The following is a 21,678-nucleotide window of genomic DNA, read 5'->3' as shown; positions in this document are numbered from 1 at the left end:
GATCAGAGAGGAAAAGAAGATGTTACTCCCTTGATGTCATGAAATACTTGACATTTAGAGAGTTCAATTCAGTTAAATTGATGACAAGTTCAAAATAATTCGGATTCTTTCAGTTATCTGCTTTCTATTGAAACTGTTGAAGCAACAGGGGGCTTTCCCACAGTGTGTGTAGCGTTTCCCTTTCCTGCAACTAAATCCCTAGTCTGCAAGCTGTAATTCACACAGTATGATTTTAAACAATTTATTTAGTGCTAGCAGAAGGATTAAAATAATAGTTTGACATTTCGGGAAGTACTCTGTTTTGCTTTCTTGAGAAGATTGGTACCACTTTCATGTTGAAAAAGAGTGGTATCAATCTTCTCATCGAACACTGCAAGAAATTGAATCATATTTCAAAAACTGCTTCTAACTGTTTCTTTACAGTAATAAAGTATTGATTGGTTTAATTAAAGAATGTCAAAAGTCTAATCAGAAAAATCACTTGAATGTGGGCCTACTGTATTTCAGTGTGAACTTTTACCAAATCGCATTCGTTTTTTTTTTTTATACCAGTGAAGTGTTTAGTAAAGTATTAGTCATGTCTGCAACGGTTAAAACGGAGGCTGACGTCCGTATCAGCAGGAATGTTGATGTCTCAGGGTCAAAAAGTCCATTAAGGGGCTGCAGAGAGAAGGAACATTCTTCACTCGCCTGGCGGACTCTATTCTGGAGCAGTGTTAGGTTTGACACACAAGCTGAGAGGAATGCCGAACCTCTTTGCTAAAGGTCTAACACTCCGTATGGCATCAGACCTTACTGTGAAAGTTTTCAAACTGCGCCCTAGCTGCGGCGAGGCGTAGGAACAGTTGAGAGGGAGAGTGGAACAAGACCAAATACACTTCAGGAGCTTTCAGGCCTGGCCAAGCATGAGATAGATGTGATTTTTCATCCATTTGCATGGCTGTGAGTTTGGTCCTCCTGTCAGTCCATTCCCACCATTAAAACACAGATACTGACTTTGAGTATTGTCTTCTATTTTTAATAAAAAAAAAAAAATTAGCTCTGATTCAAAGGTACAGGATGGCTGAAAGGTGGAAGTGTAACAGGTAGGGCTGTTTTAAGGAACCACACCCTACATACAGTACAATTGCAAAATCCTGAAGACCAAGATGGAACTACTTGGGCAGGGCTTACAGCAGCTTTAGTAGCATTCTATAGACAATGCATGCTATCATGAAAGAGTGAGTTCATACAAAAAGGTTTGATCCTCTTGCATTTTTCAGTAATGACTGTAAAATTGACCACATTTACTCTTAAAGCTTCCCATGGGCTGGGTGCGTGTGTATGTATTGGAGCATATCCCAGCATGCACTGGGTGGAGAAACCCACACCTACATATAGTGTGTTTAAGAAATACATTCTGTTGAAATCTCTATTAGGATACACAAAACTAGAGAGAGTAAATACCCAGTGAAAGAACTACTGATCAAAACCGCTCCAAGGCAGAGTGAGGCACATTTTCCCTACAAAACTGCTACTGACTGTAAACACCTACTGTAGTGCATGACTCTGATTTTCCAAATTCTGTAAGTTTGTGTGAGTGTGCCTTGAAGGCTCACAATAAACTTCAACAGACGTGCATTCATCGCACCAGCCATAAAAAAGGCAGTAGTAATAATAAACTTGATGCTTTGCATGTAGCACTTTATAACCAGATTGGAATGTGGAAAAGTTCAGCAATAAGTGAAATGTAGCCTGTAAGTGAATAACTACAAATTACATACAAATAAATAAGACAGAAATAAAAAATATAGTATGTGCATATTGGCACTAACCAATAAGCAGACAGCATATTTAAATGTAGGTCATTTTGGCCACAGACTGAACTGAGCAACTCCCTTTTCTTACAAAAGGTAATACACTACTGCCACCATGTGCTGGCTTCCTGTATATTAAAGAATGAGCGTTTTAACAAGAGAGACTACGTCTAATAACTAGACAGATAGACAGATAGACAGAGAGAGAGAGAGAGAGAGAGAGAGAGAGAGACTAATTTGCAAACCAATAGAAAAAGACAATTGCTGCACCTTTTATAGCCAAAACCACACAGCCATTTATCATATCTGAAATCAGCACTTTCAAAGTGAACATCATAAATCAGCAGACTCACTTTCTCAATATTTAGGCAATTCATACTTTGCTTATGTGTCAGTTTGATGGAAACATCTAGCAAATATTTTTGTAGACACTTGAGGACCACTATATTTAAAATATATTATTTGTAGTTGATAATCTTTTGTTTATAGCACAAAAGCTGACTCAACAAATGTTAGCACACAGACTGAATTGGGAGGTCTTCTTTCTATATGTTTTGCATGATGTGGATGTTTACATATGGTGATCTATTGCTTTGCCTTGCAAAAACATCAAGCTTGTTTGACAGGCTAATTGTTTTGGCTTTGCTAGCAAGGGCAACAACGATAGTAAGTACACAAAGAACAAGCAACTCTGACCCTAAAAAGTAAGTTTCTTTCACTCTGTTCTCTAAAGGCAGACAAGAGTGACACAGCAGAAAACCTTCTCAGGTTTACGAGTACTGCCTACAGCGACTATCTTTGATGGTTTGTGGCGTCGGGTTGCAGTTTGGGCGCACTAAACCTTTTAAAAAGCAAGTTCTGCAAAACAAGTCTGTGTGAACATGTTCATGCGAACAGTTTCCATGCAACAATACCACCATCTAGAGGGCAGGAGAACTAATGGGCTATCCCAGGCATAAAAACTACATGAATGTGAACAGCGAGTCGACGAATAAACCTTTGTAAGCTGCACATTTGACAACTTTTTCCATCTCGATCTTCTAAATATTAAAACGGAAGTATTTTGTTCTGGAGTTCTGAATGAGGCTCTCCTTGAGGCCCAATGTCAAATTTAGACAGTTCCTTTCATGTTGTTTTCACTTCTTTGCGCATTTGTTCTCACAATTATATTTTGTTATCTATAGACCTTTTTCATAAACCAATACCTTCTGCATCCTGCAAGTTTAAAAAATATTTAGGGAAAGCAACTTTTTTTCCCCCCACTATTTTCCAAAAGCGGATGTTTTGATCTGAAGAAGAGGAACAGCTCCTACCCATTGTTCCTGTTTAACAATGGATCTGTTATTTAGATTTCTAATATACAAAATTCAGTGTGAATCACTGTTAGTTAGTTTCAGTGCCTCAGTAGAAACCTGGATCAGATTTTAGGCGAGTATAGGAGATACATGTGATTGTGTCCCTGCAGGTATATTTTCTTCCATCCCAGGACTCACACTGAATGAAGCCCACAATGGTATGAACTACCTTCTCCCCGAAAACACTGACTGCACAAACACTTTGTCTAAATTACAGCCAAGGTTAAGCGTTATACATTACACTTACTGTATAATTAAAATAAACATGGTAATCATTTCCTCTGTTCAGTTTGTTGTGGTTGACACAAACATGCAAATAACTTTACATTATAACATAAAAATTGCCAACACGTTTAAAGGCGCTGACGCACCATCCCGATTATCGCCCGTCGGACAGTCTGGCGAGGTTGGTGACTCGAGTCTGTTCGGTGTGTTCCGTGCAGTCGTCAGTCGGAGGAGCTGTCCTCTTTAATTTGGGCCGATTTGACATAGTGAATCGGCCAGTGGGCAGTCAGACTCAATGGCCAATCTGATTGGTGGAGTGCTAGCCCTTGCTGCGTGGCCCATTTCTCGCTTAAAATGTTTTCACAAACACGTTTAGGTGAACTATTTTTGTAAAGTACGAGCTCGTACTCCTAACAAGCCGCAAGTATGGTCGGCTTTGAAATTTGGGAAAAGCCGGACTCACGTGACGCGTTCGTCATTTCCATCCATTCACCTGCCGTAATGGAGACGTATGACGTCTCTCGTACGTGCAGAACGTACGCTCAAGTCGCCGTCGCTTCGGTGTGTTCCGAGGCACTTTTTTAACCTCGGGGAGCCGACTGCGTTTTCTGCCGACGGTCGGCCGTCAGGTTGGTGCGTCAGAGCCTTCCAATGACCTTTAATCAGTCTAACGCCAAACCTAAAATTTCCCCTATTTCAAGCCTTTAAACATGAATCACAGAAGACGCATCAAAGGAAGTCATTTATTATCACTTTAATTTTATAGGGGAACCACAAGTACTTTAAAAGAAGGTTATACAGCGCTGTACACTTGGGAGCAGTACTGACAGACTGGAAAGTCATATCTTCTCCCGTTAAATACTATTCATTTAAATGTTCTATATTCTTATAATGATACAGTGATACAATAAAAGCTTGTGTAACTGGTCCTGCAGCTTTTCTGATATGTCGATATCATTTTTGTTGGGACTGTTATTTCCTTGTATTTTTTTTCCAAAAAAGGAAAATAAAAGTTATGATCAAAAACCATACGACAGGCAGAAACTGCCAGGCTGTAATCCTGCATGACTCCCAATTCACTCACACAATAGAGAGAAAGAGAGACAGAGAAAGGGAGAAGGAAAAAGGATATACAATTTCATGTTCTGAAGGCTGGTCCGCGACGGAATTGGGCATCAGTTCATAGTGAAATGCAGAGAAGCACAAGATATATTTTGCACTTTCTTGCAACCTCGACTCTCACTCTGCCCGACCATCAACCCTCTCAAAGGCTCACTTCCATAGCTGTGTGCTCAGAGTCTGGCCAGATCCAGTGGGGGCCCACCCACCCACAGCTGACGGAGGCTGACCGAAGGCCATCTGGCCACCTGCACCGTTCAGAGTCAACCCTGACATCTGCTGATTCACCTGAGGATGTAAGAGAGATCTGTATTAAAACTTAAGCAAAACATCAGGGTTAGAAACTTGTAATATTTAACTTAAAACTATGCTTCTAAAAATGTGCAGTCAAAAGTGAGGTTAAACCAAAGCTCCTCCTGCACTCCCTCCTCACTACACTTGGAAAGCACAGAAACTTTAATTTATACACAGAAACCCTCATTCATGCTTTCATAACCTCCCGTTTGGACTACTGCAATGGAGTCCTGTCTGGGGTCCCCAGCCAAACCCTAGACAGGCTCCAGTATGTCCAAAACTCTGTTGTATGTCCTCTCACACCAAGACCTGGCAGCACATCACCCCAACCCTCATCCACCTTCACTGGCTCCTAATTAAGTCCTGCATCACATAATAATAAAATCCTCCTTCTCCCCTACAAATCCCTCCATGCCCTGGCCCCACAGTACCTCTCCGACCTCCTCCATCCATACACCCCACCCTGAAAACTGCTGGCCTGCTCTCCATTTCCCACACCAGACTCTGTACCTTCGGAGACAAAGCCTTTAGTGTTGCAGCCCCATCCCTCTGGAACACACTCCCTGCAGATATCTGAAATGCTACATCCCTGGACATTTAAAAGCTCCTGAAACACCACCTATTTACCACAGCCTACAACCTCCTTTAGCTTAGCCACAGTCATTCTGTAAAGTGTCCTTGGGTCTCTTGAAAGGCGCTATATAAACATAAGTTATTATTATTATTAAAATTATTATTATTATTATACTTAAATCTTTACTGGCTTGCTTTGGTGTCTCCTTTCTTTCCTCTGGAAGTCAGGAATAGATTATTGCCGCTCTACACCCTTGCTGCGTCCAAATTCCACACTACACACAAACTGATGCATTATTTACTATGCAATGGTCCTTATAGTATACCGTTTTTGTAGTTAGTATACACAAAATCATCATACTTAACGGTTTTATACAAACAGGAAATGATACAACACTTTAGTCAAACTGCCACTTTAAAAGGCCACTAGAAATTGAACTTCACAAAGAGACCGACCCCTCTCTTTAGTTTTCTATGGTGTTCCTGGTGCTACTTCGTTGCCACACTTTTTTATTTTGTGCATTTCGTTGTGGGATATACTGTTAACCCACAACGAAATGCACAAAAGAAAAAAACTGTGGAATTCTATTAACAGCACACTCAAAATTAGGTTTTTAGTATGCAATCTGGCTGTTTAGACAGTCCTTTATTTGGCCACCTTTGAAAGCCCTGCTTGTGCTGCCATTTGGTGACTGCTGTATGCTCTGTCCACACCCTGTACTGTAACACACTTCACAATGCACCGTTTTGTTTTTGCAATTGCATCATCATAGCTGGGTGTGGTCACATGTGAAACTAATCACACCTGACACACATGAACACAACCCAAAAAAAAAAAAATAACCTCTTCCAATGCTGCAATAGTTAACATACAGTAGCTTGATAACTCTCCATACCTGACCCATGTTCCACTGAGCCTGCTGCCCAGGCTGGATGGCGTACATGCCCTGAGCAGGCACCATGCCCGCAGGCAATGCACCACCCTGTGGTCCCATCATCCTCGGTGCCATGCCCATCACACCAGTGGCTGGCGCATTCCCCATGAACCCATTAGGCATCGTCATGCCAACCATCATGCCCTGACTGGGCCCCATCATGGCTGCCCCGCTCTGAGCCATCATGGCACCCATGACGGTTGTAGGCGGCATGGCCGCGCCCATGCCAGGGAAGGCCTGATAGCCACCAGTGGCCTGGACAGGAAACGGCATCTGGGAGGGGCCCATGAACATGCCAGCTGAGGGGGGAAGAAGACATGCAAAGCAGAGGGAAGAATGTTATGGATACAAATATGTATGTCTTTTATTTTATTATGAGACTAGAACTAAACTTCAATACATGACATTATCTCCCACTTTGGCCTTAACTGGGATCCTCTGGCCAGACCGATCCATATACACCACATTCACGTTAAATGTTTGTTTAAGGAGCCTGTTAATCAGACTATGAAGTTACAAACATTCTGGGAGACTGTATTGGGACAAACAAGCAAGTATCTACTTGCACCTTGTGGATTGAGTTCACCACATCCATAGAGCCTAGCATTACCTTGAAGAGGAAAATGTTACTCGAGCCTCTAGTTGTGGGCTACAACTTGAGGCCCGTTTTTTCGTTGCTGATATCGGTTTACATTTTGGCAAACTTGCACCACTGAAAGTATGCCGTATTAGCTATAAGCAGTTATTGTTTGCAGTGTACCCATGTCTGTACAAACAGCTACCACTGGATTACTTGGATACTGAAGAAAGCTCAAAAATGTTATGTTTTTTAGGCAAAGGTCGGTAGTTATAAAGAGAAGCATCTTTTTTTCTATGAATTTTAGGCGGGTTAATAAACGTTTATACACAATGGAGTTAGGGCTGGCTATCAAACCACCTCTGTCAAGTACCAAAAGCTGGAATCACATGTTTAGCCAGATTTGCAATTTTTCTTTCTTACTTATTCTTTGACCAGACAGCTCTTAATTTAAAATCAATCTTTTAATTGCAGCCAATTTTAGGCAAAGTTCTTGTTTGGCTGCTTATGTTAAGATAATATTTAACAGTTGAGAACTTTGACTTCTTTTGTTGAATAAAAAGGGTTAGTAAAAGACATTACAATATCCCAAGTAACATAAATAACTTTAAAAATAAGAAATGTATTATATCTCATAAATAAGACATTACAATGCAAAAAAATGCCTTAGGTGGTATTTGCCATTATTACCAGCAGGGGCCTGTTGGGACATGCTGTTGGTTCCATACAGGGAGAGGATGGAGTCCTTGGACAGGGGCTTCTTGGCAATGTCTTCAGTTTTAGTGCTGCTACTGCTGTCACTGAACAAGTCCAGGTCTCCCTGCCCTGACCCCGAGCTGGCCCCTCCCACCGGGCCTCCTACTACTGGAGCTTGTGTCGGAGTGCTGGCCGAGTTACTGGAGCTCACCTGACAGGAGGAAAAGTTTTTAGTCCCTGTATAGTCCTTGTACATCTGCTGGTTCCTGGTGCACTCCCTGGGTGCTGTCCTGATACAACAGGTTTCAAATTAACCAACAAATGATCACCAACAAAGGCTCCATAGTTAAATTAAATTACATTTAATTAAAGTTTATGACCTGGATGTCATGCTGGCGAACAGCCATCAGCTGTTGTTTGCCAAATTTGACAGGATGGTTTCCGTGTTTATCCATTTGAGTGATAATTGCCTGCCCTGCATAACAATGGCTCATACAGTATTTCAGTTGTGTACAGCCATTGGGATTGGTAGTAATTAAACTCCCTAGATCTAACAACAAGTCATTGTACCATTACTACTCACTGTGCCACAGAGTATATATCAGCCACAGAGTATATATCATTTGTGGTATACACCACAGGTGATATATACTCTGAATAACACACATTTTGTGTAATGGTTTCCATCTCTGGGTTTATATTGGTCGGAATGATTAAACAAAAATAATAACTAATGAATGAACCACTAATGTTGTGTGTGTTGTGTGTGTGTGTGTGTGTGTGTGTGTGTGTGTGTGTGTGTGTGTGTGTGTGTGTGTGTGTGTGTGTGTGTGTGTGTGTGTGTGTGTGTATGTATGTATGTATGTATGTATGTATATATATATATATATATATATATATATATATATTTTCATTGGTTGCTGCCCTATTTAAATGTTTAGCCAAATGATTGCCTCATTAGCTGCGTTCTGTCTGGCCCTCTTTTACAGTCTCTGAGTATTGGTGTTGCTGTCTTGTGGGCTATTGATGCTGGTAGTTATCATTTGACTTTTTATTTTCTACTGCACAGTTATTTTCAGCTTTGCATCTAGACAGTTAAGCTCTCCTGAGCAATATTCAGAAAAATAGCACTAAATCTAGACTGGGGAATTGTTGCTGGATTTTACCTGAGAAAACTGAGGTGCGGATGAGGACACGGGGAGAGGGTTGGATACCATAGGGCCGAATATATCCAGGTCATTGTCGTTCTGGCTTGTGCTCGTGCTACCATTATTAGTTGATGCAGCTGCCGGTACGTCTGTGACAGAAAGGTAAAACCTGTTTTTACAGTTGCAATATAAGCTTAAGAGAGCAAAAACTGTGAGACTATTTTAACACAAAACAGCATAACTCACTGATGGCTTACCAATGAGATTCTGCCTGAATTCACTAACAACTTATAAAAGATCATAAATAACACACAAATACAATATGTAATTGCTGTGAAATGTGGTGTGGAACAAACACAGCTGATGTTTGCTAATGTGAGAATATGTGTTGTCTTAGTATTTATTTAACTGCAATGCCCTCCCACAGCTGCGGAACTGCCCGCACAGTATGCATAACGGTTAGTACAATTAAAAATGTATCAGCTTACCCTCATTAGCTCACTGGCCACAAAACTAAAACAACAGTAAACATGCCATCCTAATAATGCAACGGCCCTCCAAGTCAATCAGTAGCATAAACATGTCATCTTACTTCAACCTGTAAATGAAATTGCTCTAATGAAGTGATATCACACATTATTCCTAGGTATCGATCCACAGTCACTCACTACTGTCGGCGCTATCTAATTGACAAGATAGATGGACAAGTATACAAATGAATAGATAATCACCTGTAGTTCTATTCCAACATTTGACCATGAGAAACGACACATTTTAAATTGAAGCACAACTGCCTGTACATCAAGACAGAAATATCCACATAACTGCCCCTTGTAAGACCTGCTGCCATTGATCCAGCACTGGACCCATTAGGAAACCGTTTCCATACAGCTGGTATACTTGTGTCGTGAGCAACTGATCAGGTGTTGTCTCCTTTCATGTGTCAAACTGGCCTGTCCTATCTAACCAATTCAGTGAATATTGTTCTACTGTTTACCCCTTGTAATAGTTAAAGAATGAAAAAAGATCCAAATCTAGAGGTAAAAAACAAGAAGTTAACTCAAACCGCAAACCTCTGTGACTGAGTCAGCAGCTTTAGTGCTTCCTCTGACTAACTCACAAACAAGCCTTGCAGTGGTTCACTGGTTCGCAGTCTTTATTAATGTAGAGCAGCAGGAGAATGTTAGTTTGCATTAACAGCAACTTAAAGAAGAACGACAAACTCCATCACAGTTCTGATACAGAGAGCATAGCAGATCAGAGATTGGTCTGTCTGCTGCCCATTATTACACATCGAGCCAACAAGTTTACAGCGACGACACAAAACGGAGACAGTGATGGTTTGGCCCTGCGCCTTGAAGGACCACAATGTCTCGGTTCAGGGCAGTTATCCCCTGCTGTGGGGACGTAAAGTATACAATCACAGCCATGACATGGTGCAGCATCAGCATGCTACACCAAGCAAGAGTTAGAGGCAACTCATATGCAGTAAACTTAAATACATACTAAATATCAGTAATCTAAAATTACACAGCACCGTAAACCCATAAAACCTCCAAACTCCCGGCTCAATGAGTTTATAGTCATCCAATCATTTATTAGATCTGTAGAACTGGCAATAAAAAGGAAAACAATTACAAGCTGAAACCATATTTAGCCGGCTTCTAGAAATATCTTAGCCAGCACATTTATATGGCTCATTTCAGAAGATTTGTTATTTTCCAGTAACACAAGAAGCGCAGAGACACTCACCAAGGCCTAGTAGGTTCACAGAGGGTTCTGAAGTCTTAGCAGGGCTGATTTTGGGAACTGGCCTGGACTCTTCACTCTTTATTTTAAAAAAAACAAAAGAACTGAAGTAGTTAAAATACATAAAGTATGTAGGGCAAACTCCATATCGCACAATAGCAATGCTGACAAGCACGTTTATACAGCTCTACTCAGAAAGGAATGTGTGCAAGATACTTACTTTGGTGTAGGATGACACCTTGCTCCCTCTGTCTGGCTCCCTCTCTTTCTTACCATCTTTTGGCTGAAGAAAAAAAAAAGAAACTTAAGATGAACAACAGAAAAACTGTTGCCAGTTTAAACCACTTGTCTGTAAAAGTGTGCACACTACTTTTAAAAGTATGTAGCTTTACATTATAACAAAAATGATACATACACTGCTCCCATTGGTCACATTCTTGCTGTAGTATTTCTTCTTCTCATATTTATCCCTGATGAAGAATTCCACAGCTCTTAGGTCAGAGTTAAGAAAACAAGAGGTCAAAACCCAGTATATGGCTGAACAGTGTATGGTCAATGTGCTTAATTCTGGCCAAATTATTAACGGGATAGTCAGTAGTGGTGTCTATAATGTGAATATAGATATTAAATGTTCATCTGTAGTGGTAATGTTTGAGACCAAAAAAATTGATGACTGCTTTTCAATGTAATCATGTTATATTCAACAAATTATTGTTCTGGATTACTCATCTAAAGTGTTATTGTGTAATTAATATTACTTTGTTTAAACAGACCAGACCTGGGTTTCACCCTATGACAAATATGAACCACAGCCTCAAATGTTGGTCTTGAGGAGCTGCAGCATTTATTCATGGCCAAACTGAAACCTTCACGCACACACGCCCTAGCTGCTAAGTTAATTGATGAGCGATAGCAGAGGTAAAGGCCAGTGTCACCCTAATACATTTTGAAAGGGCAATGGCCAATGGGGAAACACCAACAGTGACTTTATCACACTCACTCCAGCCAATAGCGGAACTTCATCACTCAGTGACAGAGCGACAGAGTTTCTAGGTCCTAGGGCTAGTCCAGCCAAAAACAGGCAGCAAAAATGAATAGCTTCAGTATATAAAGTACAACACGTTTCAGTTCTTTTAGGTGTCTGCTGATAGTGAAGGATACTGGTCTGTTTGAGGTCTTCTGAAGCCTTCTGGAAGGTTGGCCTCATAAAGCCGCCTGGCATTGGTGTTACCCATATCCTGTATACTCTGGAAAAAAAGTAAGGACAGAAAGGTAACTAGAAAGCAGAAGCTGTTTATATATGCATGCTGAAATATTTCAAGGTGCACTCGATTTAATTTTACACGTGATTTAAACAGTGGTATAATGTCTTCTTCTTTCTCATGTATGAGAAAATAACCCTGGTGATGATCAGGGTTATCTTGGCTTGAGTTTAAAGAGGATTTAAAGGGATATGCCACAGTTTGTTGAAATAGGGCTTATCACAGTCTCCCCTAGGTGTAGATAGGTGTGCCAACGCATTTTTTGTGCATGCATTGTTTTAGTCTGGTGCAACACCGGCAGCACCGCCGCTAGTTAGCTTAGCGTAGTGAATGGAATCCTATGTTGCCGGTTAGCATGTTGTGAGTAAAAGTGAGCCAACAAAAGACAAAAAAACAACCTACTTACTTGCACTGAGACAAAAAATGCATTGGCCCACCTATCTACAGCCAGGGTAGACCGTGATAAGCCCTATTTCAACAAACAGTGGCGTATTCCTTTGAATCTTTAATAGAAAGCCAAAAAGGAACTTTTGTATTAAAAAGAGCCAAGTCACATATATTGGAGATTTCCAACGAGTGTTTTCCAGTTGTAATTATGACATGGATGTTTAAGTTAACAATAACATTAATTAATTTGCAAGTTGTAAACTGGTAATTATGGTAACTTCAAAATGACATAAATGTAGCATACTGACAGACCCTATCAATTAGCATTATGGGAAGTGAAGGATCCTGTATGTTTGAAGCTTTACCCATACTGGGAGTGGGGACTAAATGTTTGGATCTCTGTGACCTCCGCTGCACAGAATATAACCATTCAGTTTTCAATCCGTGTCTCGCAAGTCAGCCAAGTTTATTGAGGTGCAGTGCTTAGTTATTGAGTGCACCCCTTTACAATGGAGAAAAAAATGCAATAATGTCACGAATCTGAGGCATTAAAACAGAAAGGCTGGCTTACAATAGAGGGCAGATATGCCCAGGTAAAAGGATGCTGAAATCAATCACCTCATGTCCCATACAACAAATATATTATCTGCAATAGTGTCTCACCAACATACTGATACAGTTCCCAGGTGATGAAAGCCATCTTCTTCTGTAATTGAACCAAAGTACACAAAGAACAAAACAGTACCTGGATTTGTTCTGAGGTCCATTGGTCCAGGTTGACTGATTTGACCCTGGATATGTGTACTCCAAGGTTCCTGTGGATGCCAGCACACCGGATGCAGATAAATACTCCCAGATTCCAGGATGCCCATCTTGGACCTGACAAAGCAAAAAACAAAAACAAGGTTGGGATCTGAATATGAACATGCACGATCTTGTAGTACTTTAAGTGCCAAACGCAAGCCGTGCATTCTTTACCAGTGACCTAACATGAACACGAGAGTCAAGTTCCGTGTGAATAACCTGCTACAGTTTAAGTTATAGCTACGCTTGCAAAACCTCACAGAGGGGCTGAAGGCGGCGTTAAGGGAAATGCACTATGGGAGCTGTAGCTTGCTAGTTAGCCACTTAGTTTAGCTTTAGGGGAAGATATGTCAGCTGACTAGCCTGAGAAGGCTACACACTAGCGAGTTAGCTTAGCTAAGCTAACCAAAGCATATGCTACATTATTAATTTGCGTTAGCAGCGAATTCTGAGTAAACATGGTAAATACATTTCTCGATAGTGTAAATGTCGCACCTTTTGCCTCGCAGTCGGCGCAGTACTTGTTGTCTTCCTCTCTCAGCATTTTGGACAGGATGGCCTGGTTCTGCTCATTGAGTTTCTGAGCCTTCTCTCTCTCCGAGCGGGTCGCCATACTCACGGCTTTAGTCGGACTTCCTTAATGAAAAATAATTCTACTTTAATCAGTCGTGAATCAAAATAAGTTTCTGATAAAAGACCATAATCAGAGAGATGAAAACCTCCGAGTGGGATATGAAAACACCCGGAACCGGAATCCACTCTCCGCCCACACGAATTCTAAAGCTGACGCGGCGGATGCACCGGATTGGACGACCGTTCTGACGTCATCTGACGCACAAAGAGGAATTTTTAAGTTTCACCCATGGTTTCACCTTTTCAAAAGAAGAAAAAAAAAAAGTTTCACCTTTTCGTTTAAAAAAAGTGCATTATCTCTACTAAATGTTACCAGCTACCATTACGATTTTTTGACTGTGAAGATGCCTACTGGTTATCACATCAATAATAAGAAGATAATCAATGAACGTTGATAATATGTAAAAACTAAATTCCTGAACACCATATCTGCAGTTCCCAAATTTATTAACCAAGAAAATATATACAAACAAACAAATACACAACATCTACATACATACAGTACACCACTGGGGTATGTGAAGGCTCAGAAAGTCACAATTTAAGCACTTTGAACTTTAAATGAAACCTCATTTAAAGACTTATAAATACAATGCATTGTTCATAGCTGATTAAACCTGGCCATTGACAACAGCTTTGCAAATAGGATGAAAGGAAATATGTAATTAAGACTTTCAACTCTATTGAATATTAAAATGATATTACATGAAATTGACAGTGCTTTGTTAGAAAAAGGTCAAAATGTTTTTCTAATACATTTAAATACTTTCAAAACCTAAATTTAGGTGTTCCCAGACATTTTAAAAAGGACCCATGGTTACTTTGTACATACATATTAAAAAATACTTACGTGAAGCCTAACTGGAAAAAAAAAAAATAATCATTTTATAAGACACCCAAGGAAATTACAAGTTCATAGCTTTCTCATTCATAACGTTTTATCAGTTATTCTTCAAATCAGCTTACATATATATACATAATGATAGCACTATACAAGCAGCAGACTCAAATTAGAAACACTTGTAGATAAGTGGTGCTTGAGGTGCCTAATGCACCACTGCCTTAACAAAAGGTTTCCAGGCGGATCTTGAAGTTATTCTCATGGTGCCTCACTGCAATGCCGTAGCGAAGCAGCATCTCTACGTACGGGGGCCAGAATGTGTTGTCTATCGTCACGTAGGGGTCGTGTGGTGTATTCAGGACCTTGTTCATGAGCAGCTGTGGGGGTACAGCAGACAGAGGGAGACAGGGGTTAAGGCAGGATGACTGAAGTTAGGTTATGGTGTAAGGTGATACAACTTATAAAGTAAGAGAGACAGTTTAATAGATTTTGGTTCGTATGTCTATCTCTAATTAACAATACACTGGAAAGAAATGCTAGGAGAGAAATGATGACAAAGGTGCCACCCCACACTTAAATACTGGATGCTTTTGTGCACATGGCATGTGCCATGGCAAACAGACTATTATAACAAAGTATTTTCAAAAAGGTTTGAGAATGAAACAATGACAATGATGTACACTGTGTGCAGAATTATTAAGCAAATGAGTATTTGGACCATATCATAATTTTTATGCATTTTTTCCAACTCCAAGCTATATAAACTTGAATGCTTATTGGAGTTAAGCATTTCAGGTGATGTGTGTTTGTGTAATGAGGGAGAGTGTGGCCTAAGGACATCAACACCCTATCAAGGTGAGCATAATTTTTAGGCAGCTTCTTCTCCTCAGGCAAAATGGGCAGAAGAAGAGATTTAACTGACTCCGAAAAGTCAAAAATTGTAAAGAGTCTTTCAGAGGGATGCAGCACTCTTGAAATTGCTAAGATATTGAGGCGTGATCACAGAACTATCAAAACATTTTGTAGCAAATACTCAAAAGAGTTGCAAGAAACGTGTTGAGAAAACCCCCCGCAAATTAACTGCCAAAGATTTGAGGAGAATCAAACGTGAAGCTACCAGGAACCCATTATCCTCCAGTGCTGTCATATTCCAGAACTGCAACCTACCTGGAGTCCCCAGAATTACAAGGTGTTCAGTGCTCAGAGAAATGGCCAAGGTAAGGAAGGCTGAAATCCGACCACCACTGAACAAGAAACATACGTTGAAGGCTCAAAAACAACAAAAAAAAAAAAAAAAAAAAAGGTTTTATGGACTGATGAGATGAGAGTGACTCTTGACGGACCAGATGGATGGGCCCGTGGCTGGATCAGTAATGGGCACAGAGCTCCACTGCGACTCAGACGAGATGGAGGTGGGGTGATGGTATGGGCTGGCATTATTAAAGATGAGCTAGTTGGACCTTTTCGGGTTGAAAATGGAGTCAAAATGAACCCCCAAACCTACTGCTATTTTTTAGAAGGTACATTCTTCAAGCAGTGGTACAGGAAAAAGTCTGCATCTTTCAAGAAGACCATGATTTTTATACAGGACAATGCTCCATCACATGCATCGAAGTACTCCACTGCGTGGCTAGCCAGTAAAGGCCTCAAAGATGACAGAATAATGAGATGGCCCCCTTCCTCACCTGATCTAAACCCTACTGAGAACTTGTGGGCCCTTCTGAAACGGAAGATTTACGCTGAAGGAAAACCGTACAGCTCTCTGAACAGTGTATGGGAGGCTGTGGTGGCTGCTGCACAAAAAGTTGATCATAAACAGATCAAGAAACTGACAGACTCCATGAATGGAAGGCTTATAACTGTTATTGAAAAGAAGGGTGGCTATATTGGTCACTGATTTGTTTTTGTTTTTTTCAGAAATGTTTAAATTGAGTTGTTTGTTGATTATTCTCACTTTAACAGATGAAAAACTAGTGAGATGGTAACATTTTCATTTAACTGCATAATAATTCTGCACACATAGATTTTCTCATTAGAAAGCCAAAATCTCACTTTTACTTCTTTTAAATATTCAGGATTGTGGTTTATTAACATTACTGATTGACTGTGAGCGCTGTAGTTGTTCAATAATAAAATTAATCCTCAAAAATACAACTTGCCTAATAATTCTGTACACAGTGTATAGAACAACCTGACTATAATAAATGTGCAGCACAGAGAGTTGGAAGAATTAACGGCTCTGTACATTGACAACCTTACCTCCCATCTATCGTAAGCATTGCTTGATGTTTGGCTGTGTTAGCAAAGCTGTCGACTCGCCACTTTTTGATCCGATTAATGTAATCATAACAAATACATGCTGCATACAATACAGCTGTCTATTATACGACAGGGGTGTAGAAATAAACTGCACTTGGAAACTGTAGGGTTGCCAAATCGCAAAAAATAACAAAAAAAAATAATTTTGCTTCAAGTCTCCACATCTAACTTTACACATTACATGAATGCAAATCTTTGGATTATTATTTTTGATTTCAGATATTGACTGCTTTCATTTAAAAGCAAGGGAAAAAAACTGGTTACGTAGTGCATCAAAACCCACCTCAAGAATTTCATTAAGTGATATCAAGTCTTCATCTAACTCCTGGGTAATGTTCTGAAAATGAAAAAAATAAATAAAAGAAGGTTAGCTGCACTGGAGTGGTAACAGAACAGGTTTTGCGTGTAAACAGGCTGCAAAAGCATGGAAAAAAATCATCAAACACAGAACAGGCCACTGCACCTTCTTCTTCTTCTTGTTTGTACTGGGTTCATTCTGATGAGGGCAAGGGACGTGCTTCTCCAGAATGTCCCCTAGACACTCCATCAACCTTTCCTGGTAGACCTTCATTTTCTGGATTTTCGCCTTGGTGTCATGCAATACACTGTGGAATAAACACACACACACAGCAAAATATGAGTACATTCACATTCTTTTTGCAGAACTGCATTATTTTTCCCCCTGGCCATGTTACTCTTCACGTGCTTTGCTGCCCTCCAGTGGAGATACACCTCCAAACCTAAACTCCTCTGGTTTAGTGTGCATTTACCATGACGCTCACCTGTGCCCTGGTAATTTGCCCTTCTCCATTTGAAGTCGATCGACATGGTCATTGGCTGCTATGAGCGCCTGTTTCTTCTCCTCCAACCACTTCTGCTCACTAGAAGAAAAGAAAAAAAGACTTTCAGAACAATACACAGAGCAAAACAAATGAAAAAAAGTATCTTCTATTCACTTCTGAAAAGCATTTTCCAAAAGAGGAAAGAGGAAAGTCTGCATACTCACAGTTCTTTAGTTTCTCTCAGTTTGTCTCTCTTTGCTTCATGACATGAAACAACCATCTCAAGTTCAGAGCACAGCTTAAGCATCTGTGGAAAACAAAGTGGGAAAATGGATTGCATAAATGAAGCAATGCATATAAATAAGGATATTTCAATAAGACACATTCTGAAATGTTGCATTTGACACACAGACATACCTCCTCTTTTCCAGCTTTAAGCAAAACTTCTGAATTTGATGCCAGCACTGGATGGACCAAAATAAATATATACATAAGTGTGTTTCTAAAATGCAAATTTTGTACTATCAAACATTAGATACAGCAGATATAACCATTTCCATTTGATTTGAAGGACTGGAATCACAATTTGATAAAGTCACAAAGTCTGAAATGAAATCTTGATTTAAACAGTAATGATTGTCGCACCGGTTTCACACATTAAACTAACTGTGGCATAAAACTGTTATACTGATTTGTGGTATTCATACTTCAGATACTTTTATTACATTATGGTTACAGCTTCTATCACAGTGTGAGTAGAGGACTTACATTTTGGCTCCACTGTCAGCCACTGCTTTAGTTCAGCTTCTGTTGCCATCAGTCGATTCACTGCCTTTTATGGCAAAGAAAAGGCATAACACATAGTTATTGAGTTAAGTTATTGCCATACACAAATGGTACACCTTATGAATGAAAAACAAATTAGGTCACATTATTTTGTAAAATGTGACCAGAAAAAATGCTTTTGTGTTAGCTGATTGTAGGGCTGGGCAATATATCGATATTATATCGATATCGTGATATGAGACTAAATATCGTCTTAGATTTTGGATATCGTAATATCGTGATATGACATAAGTGTTGTCTTCTACTGGTTTTAAAGGCTGCATTACAGTAAAGTGATGTACTTTTCTGAACTTACCTGACTGTTCTAGCTGTTCTATTATTTGCCTTTTCCCCACTTAGACATTATGTCCACATTACTGATGATTACTTATCTAAAATCTAAGCGTGAAGATATTTTGTTAAAAGGTCCCATGGCATGAAAATTTCACTTTATGAGGTTTTTTAACATTAATATGAGTTCCCCCAGCCTGCCTATGGTCCCCCAGTGGCTAGAAATGGCGATAGGTATAAACCGAGCCCTGGGTATCCTGCTCTGCCTTTGAGAAAATGAAAGCTCAGATGGGCCGATCTGGAATCTTCTCCTTATGAGGTCATAAGGAGCAAGGTTACCTCCCCTTTCTCTGCTTTGCCCGCCCAGAGAATTTGGCCCACCCATGAGAGAGACATCATGGCTTTCAAACGAGAAAAGTGGCAGTTGGTCAAGGCCATACCCCCACCCTCCACCTTGCCCCCCCTCTCTCCTCCTCAATAGCTACAGACACAGAAATGGCACATCCTAAGGAAAGCTCATTTTGGGACTGGCTCTAGTGGCTGTAATTCTGCACCAAGGCTGAATTTCGGGAAAGTATATTTACAGTATAAGGGGACCACTAAGGTCTATATAAAAGCATCTAAAGAGCACCATGTCATGGGACCTTTAAAGCACCAATTGTCAACCCTAGAATATCGCCGCAATATCGATATCGAGGTATTTGGTCAAGAATATCGTGATATGTGATTTTCTCCCTATCGCCCAGCCCTAGCTGATTGTAAAGCTCCTTATTCATGTCAACATTAAACTTCAAGTGACAGAAAAGGTTTAGATGAGGGGATTATAATTTGTGTGAGCAGGTTAGGTTCAGCTGAACTCTGGCTGGAGGAGATGAGGTACGAGTCACAGTAAGACAGGGTGGCATTTGCTTTTCATGTTGTCATACCTATAGGAATGCATTTGACTGAAAAGCATTGAGTGTCATGCAAGAACACTAGATGAAACAACCTTTAAATGCTACATTAGTTAACATTTATAAACACAATTCTGGCTTGTTATTGCCATCTGAGGGATGGCTCTGTGACAGCTATCCCTTGTTTGGTTTTATGGAGTTTTACCTTAATAGAGGGTTTAAAGCTACAATTGATGAGCTTGTTATGGCTGTCCAAACTAACTGACTGTTGATACGTCAGATAAATAGGTAATTTTGCTTGCCTCTGTAAAGACATTTGATGTACATTAAGTTTATAATAAAGGCCTTAATGAATATGAAGTTTGGGAAATAATTGTTAGTGATTTACAACTTTGGAAGTGGAAAGTGTTGTCTTCTTGGCAATTTATTTCAAATCATTTTGTTTGAATGTTTTTTTTTTTTTTTTTTTTTTTTTTTTTAAATAGTGTAACCATGATACCTCAAAAACTGTAAACAACAAAAGAGACTTTTTGAGACACCCATTTAAGCTTTTTCCATGTTGTATCAGTAACATTGGAAATATATCGCACACAAACTTAAAAGTACCTAGGGCTGGGCGATATGGAGAAAATCAAATATCACAATATTTTTGACCAAATACCTCGATATACTGCAACGATATTTTTGTGTTGACTATTGGTACTTTCACAAAATATTTGCACAATGAGATTTTTTTATAAATAATCACCAGAAATGTGGATATAATGACTAAGTGGGTAAAGGAAAATAATAGAACAGTTACAACAGTCTGGTAAGTTCAGAAAATGACATCACTTTACTGTAATGCAGCCTTTAAAACCAGGAAAAGACAACACTTATGTCATATCACGATATTACGATGTCCAAAATCTAAAACGATATCTAGTCTCATATCACGATATAGATATAATATCGATATATTGCCCAGCTCTACCTGGAATGAACATACAAAATCACCTCACCTGATCTTGACGATTCTCGCAGAAATCAAAGAGTATAATCTCATTCTGAAGCTGCAACACAGAGAGACAAAAGCCTGCAGTTTGTACTTTGTCTACACATCCAATACATGGTTAGAAAGGACAGCCTGGCTCGTCAGTTTAAAACATGTAGCTAGAGGAGTTCACCTTTTCCAGCTGAGCAAACTGATCCTCACACTGGTCCATCAGCTCACTCTGAGCGGCCTCTGACAGCTCTGTTGCTGCCTGGCCGCCTTCAGCCTCAACACGGAAACACAAAAGGACAAAAAGGTGTCAATTTGGATGGATGTATATGAATACGGAGTACAGCACGTAAAAAGTTGGCACAGTGCAGGGGTCATCATATCTTATCATCTGTCGGGAAGTTGTTGCTCGTGGTAATGAATTAACGAAAAGTTGAATTGCTAGCTTAGCTAGTTTACGTTAACCGCCGATATTCTCTGTAATGAATATGAAAATATCGCACTTTACATTACTGCGTAGACATTTGCACTATACGGATTAGTTAAAGTACATGCAGTCTTACCATCATTTGTAAATTTCACAGTTTTCGGACAACAACAACGCATGTGATGTCAAAACAACAGACGCTCCTTTTTTCAAAATACCGCCAACACTGATGACGTAACGTCTGCGACAGAGGGGAGTGCTGAGGAGCACTGACGCTGCGCAGGATTGCGCATGGTCTTTGAAACTGACCACAGTAATGTAGATTAGTTGTTTTCAGTGGAAAAGAGTAGGCCTATGTGAGAGAAAACTGCTGTTTGTGGTGATCAATCTGAAAATGCAGTCAACATGAAGCATCTTCAAAGAGACACAGAAACCCTGCAGCAGTTACAGTAAGACACAATTATGTTTTCTCACTTTACTATTTCCAACAAAACCAAGCATAGGTGGTTTGAAGAATGAAAGTAAAATAAATGCAGAGACAAAATGTAGGCTACTAAAGTATCATTTGAAGGTACTTACTACAGGCTACTTGAGGGTTTTCCTTTTCAGCTACTTCTACTGCACTATTTCAGAGGGTGATATTGCACTTTTTATTACACTGCATGTATTTGACAGCTATAGTTACGTTAAAATTCAAGATTTTACATTACATTACATATTACATTACATGTCATTTAGCTGATGCTTTTATCCAAATCGACTTCC

The 21,678-nt window shown here is 39.8% G+C and overlaps 2 protein-coding genes across 2 annotated transcripts; both read right to left on the bottom strand.

The window, feature by feature from the left end:
* Positions 1 to 4,105: 4,105 nt before the first annotated feature.
* On the bottom strand, positions 4,106 to 13,533 carry LOC120565299 (stromal membrane-associated protein 1-like). The gene is made up of 10 exons (XM_039810968.1): positions 13,416 to 13,533; positions 12,862 to 12,995; positions 11,629 to 11,714; positions 10,883 to 10,958; positions 10,688 to 10,750; positions 10,471 to 10,546; positions 8,737 to 8,867; positions 7,565 to 7,781; positions 6,259 to 6,596; positions 4,106 to 4,783 (listed from the first exon to the last, which is right to left on the bottom strand). The coding sequence occupies exons 1-10, from the start codon at positions 13,531 to 13,533 to the stop codon at positions 4,649 to 4,651; spliced, it is 1,374 nt and encodes a 457-aa protein (XP_039666902.1). The 3' UTR covers positions 4,106 to 4,648.
* Positions 13,534 to 13,983: 450 nt separating this feature from the next.
* cenpk (centromere protein K) lies at positions 13,984 to 21,182 on the bottom strand. The gene is made up of 10 exons (XM_039798120.1): positions 21,050 to 21,182; positions 20,671 to 20,763; positions 20,506 to 20,556; positions 18,264 to 18,327; positions 17,913 to 17,959; positions 17,720 to 17,802; positions 17,496 to 17,594; positions 17,177 to 17,318; positions 16,997 to 17,050; positions 13,984 to 14,771 (listed from the first exon to the last, which is right to left on the bottom strand). The coding sequence occupies exons 1-10, from the start codon at positions 21,053 to 21,055 to the stop codon at positions 14,616 to 14,618; spliced, it is 795 nt and encodes a 264-aa protein (XP_039654054.1). The 5' UTR covers positions 21,056 to 21,182; the 3' UTR covers positions 13,984 to 14,615.
* Between the last annotated feature and the right edge of the window lie 496 nt (positions 21,183 to 21,678).

This window comes from Perca fluviatilis, chromosome 1 (genome assembly GCF_010015445.1).
Source record: "Perca fluviatilis chromosome 1, GENO_Pfluv_1.0, whole genome shotgun sequence".
Classification (NCBI taxonomy): domain Eukaryota; kingdom Metazoa; phylum Chordata; class Actinopteri; order Perciformes; family Percidae; genus Perca; species Perca fluviatilis.
This window is presented reverse-complemented; position numbering and strand designations above follow the sequence as displayed.

Bases quoted from the DNA above. Each gene is read 5' to 3' on its own strand.
- LOC120565299 (XM_039810968.1), bottom strand. From the start codon at position 13,533: ATGGCGACCCGCTCGGAGAGAGAGAAGGCTCAGAAACTCAATGAGCAG. The intron at 12,996-13,415 runs GTGCGACATTTA...TTGCTTTGTCAG, and splicing joins CGCCGACTGCGAGGCAAAAG to GTCCAAGATGGGCATCCTGG. The intron at 8,868-10,470 runs GTGAGTGTCTCT...TTTCTGTCACAG, and splicing joins TGTGAACCTACTAGGCCTTG to ACGTACCGGCAGCTGCATCA.
- cenpk (XM_039798120.1), bottom strand. The intron at 18,328-20,505 runs GTGAGGTGATTT...TTGCCATAAAAG, and splicing joins GCGAGAATCGTCAAGATCAG to GCAGTGAATCGACTGATGGC. The intron at 17,803-17,912 runs GTATGTCTGTGT...TGTTTTCCACAG, and splicing joins TTAAAGCTGGAAAAGAGGAG to ATGCTTAAGCTGTGCTCTGA.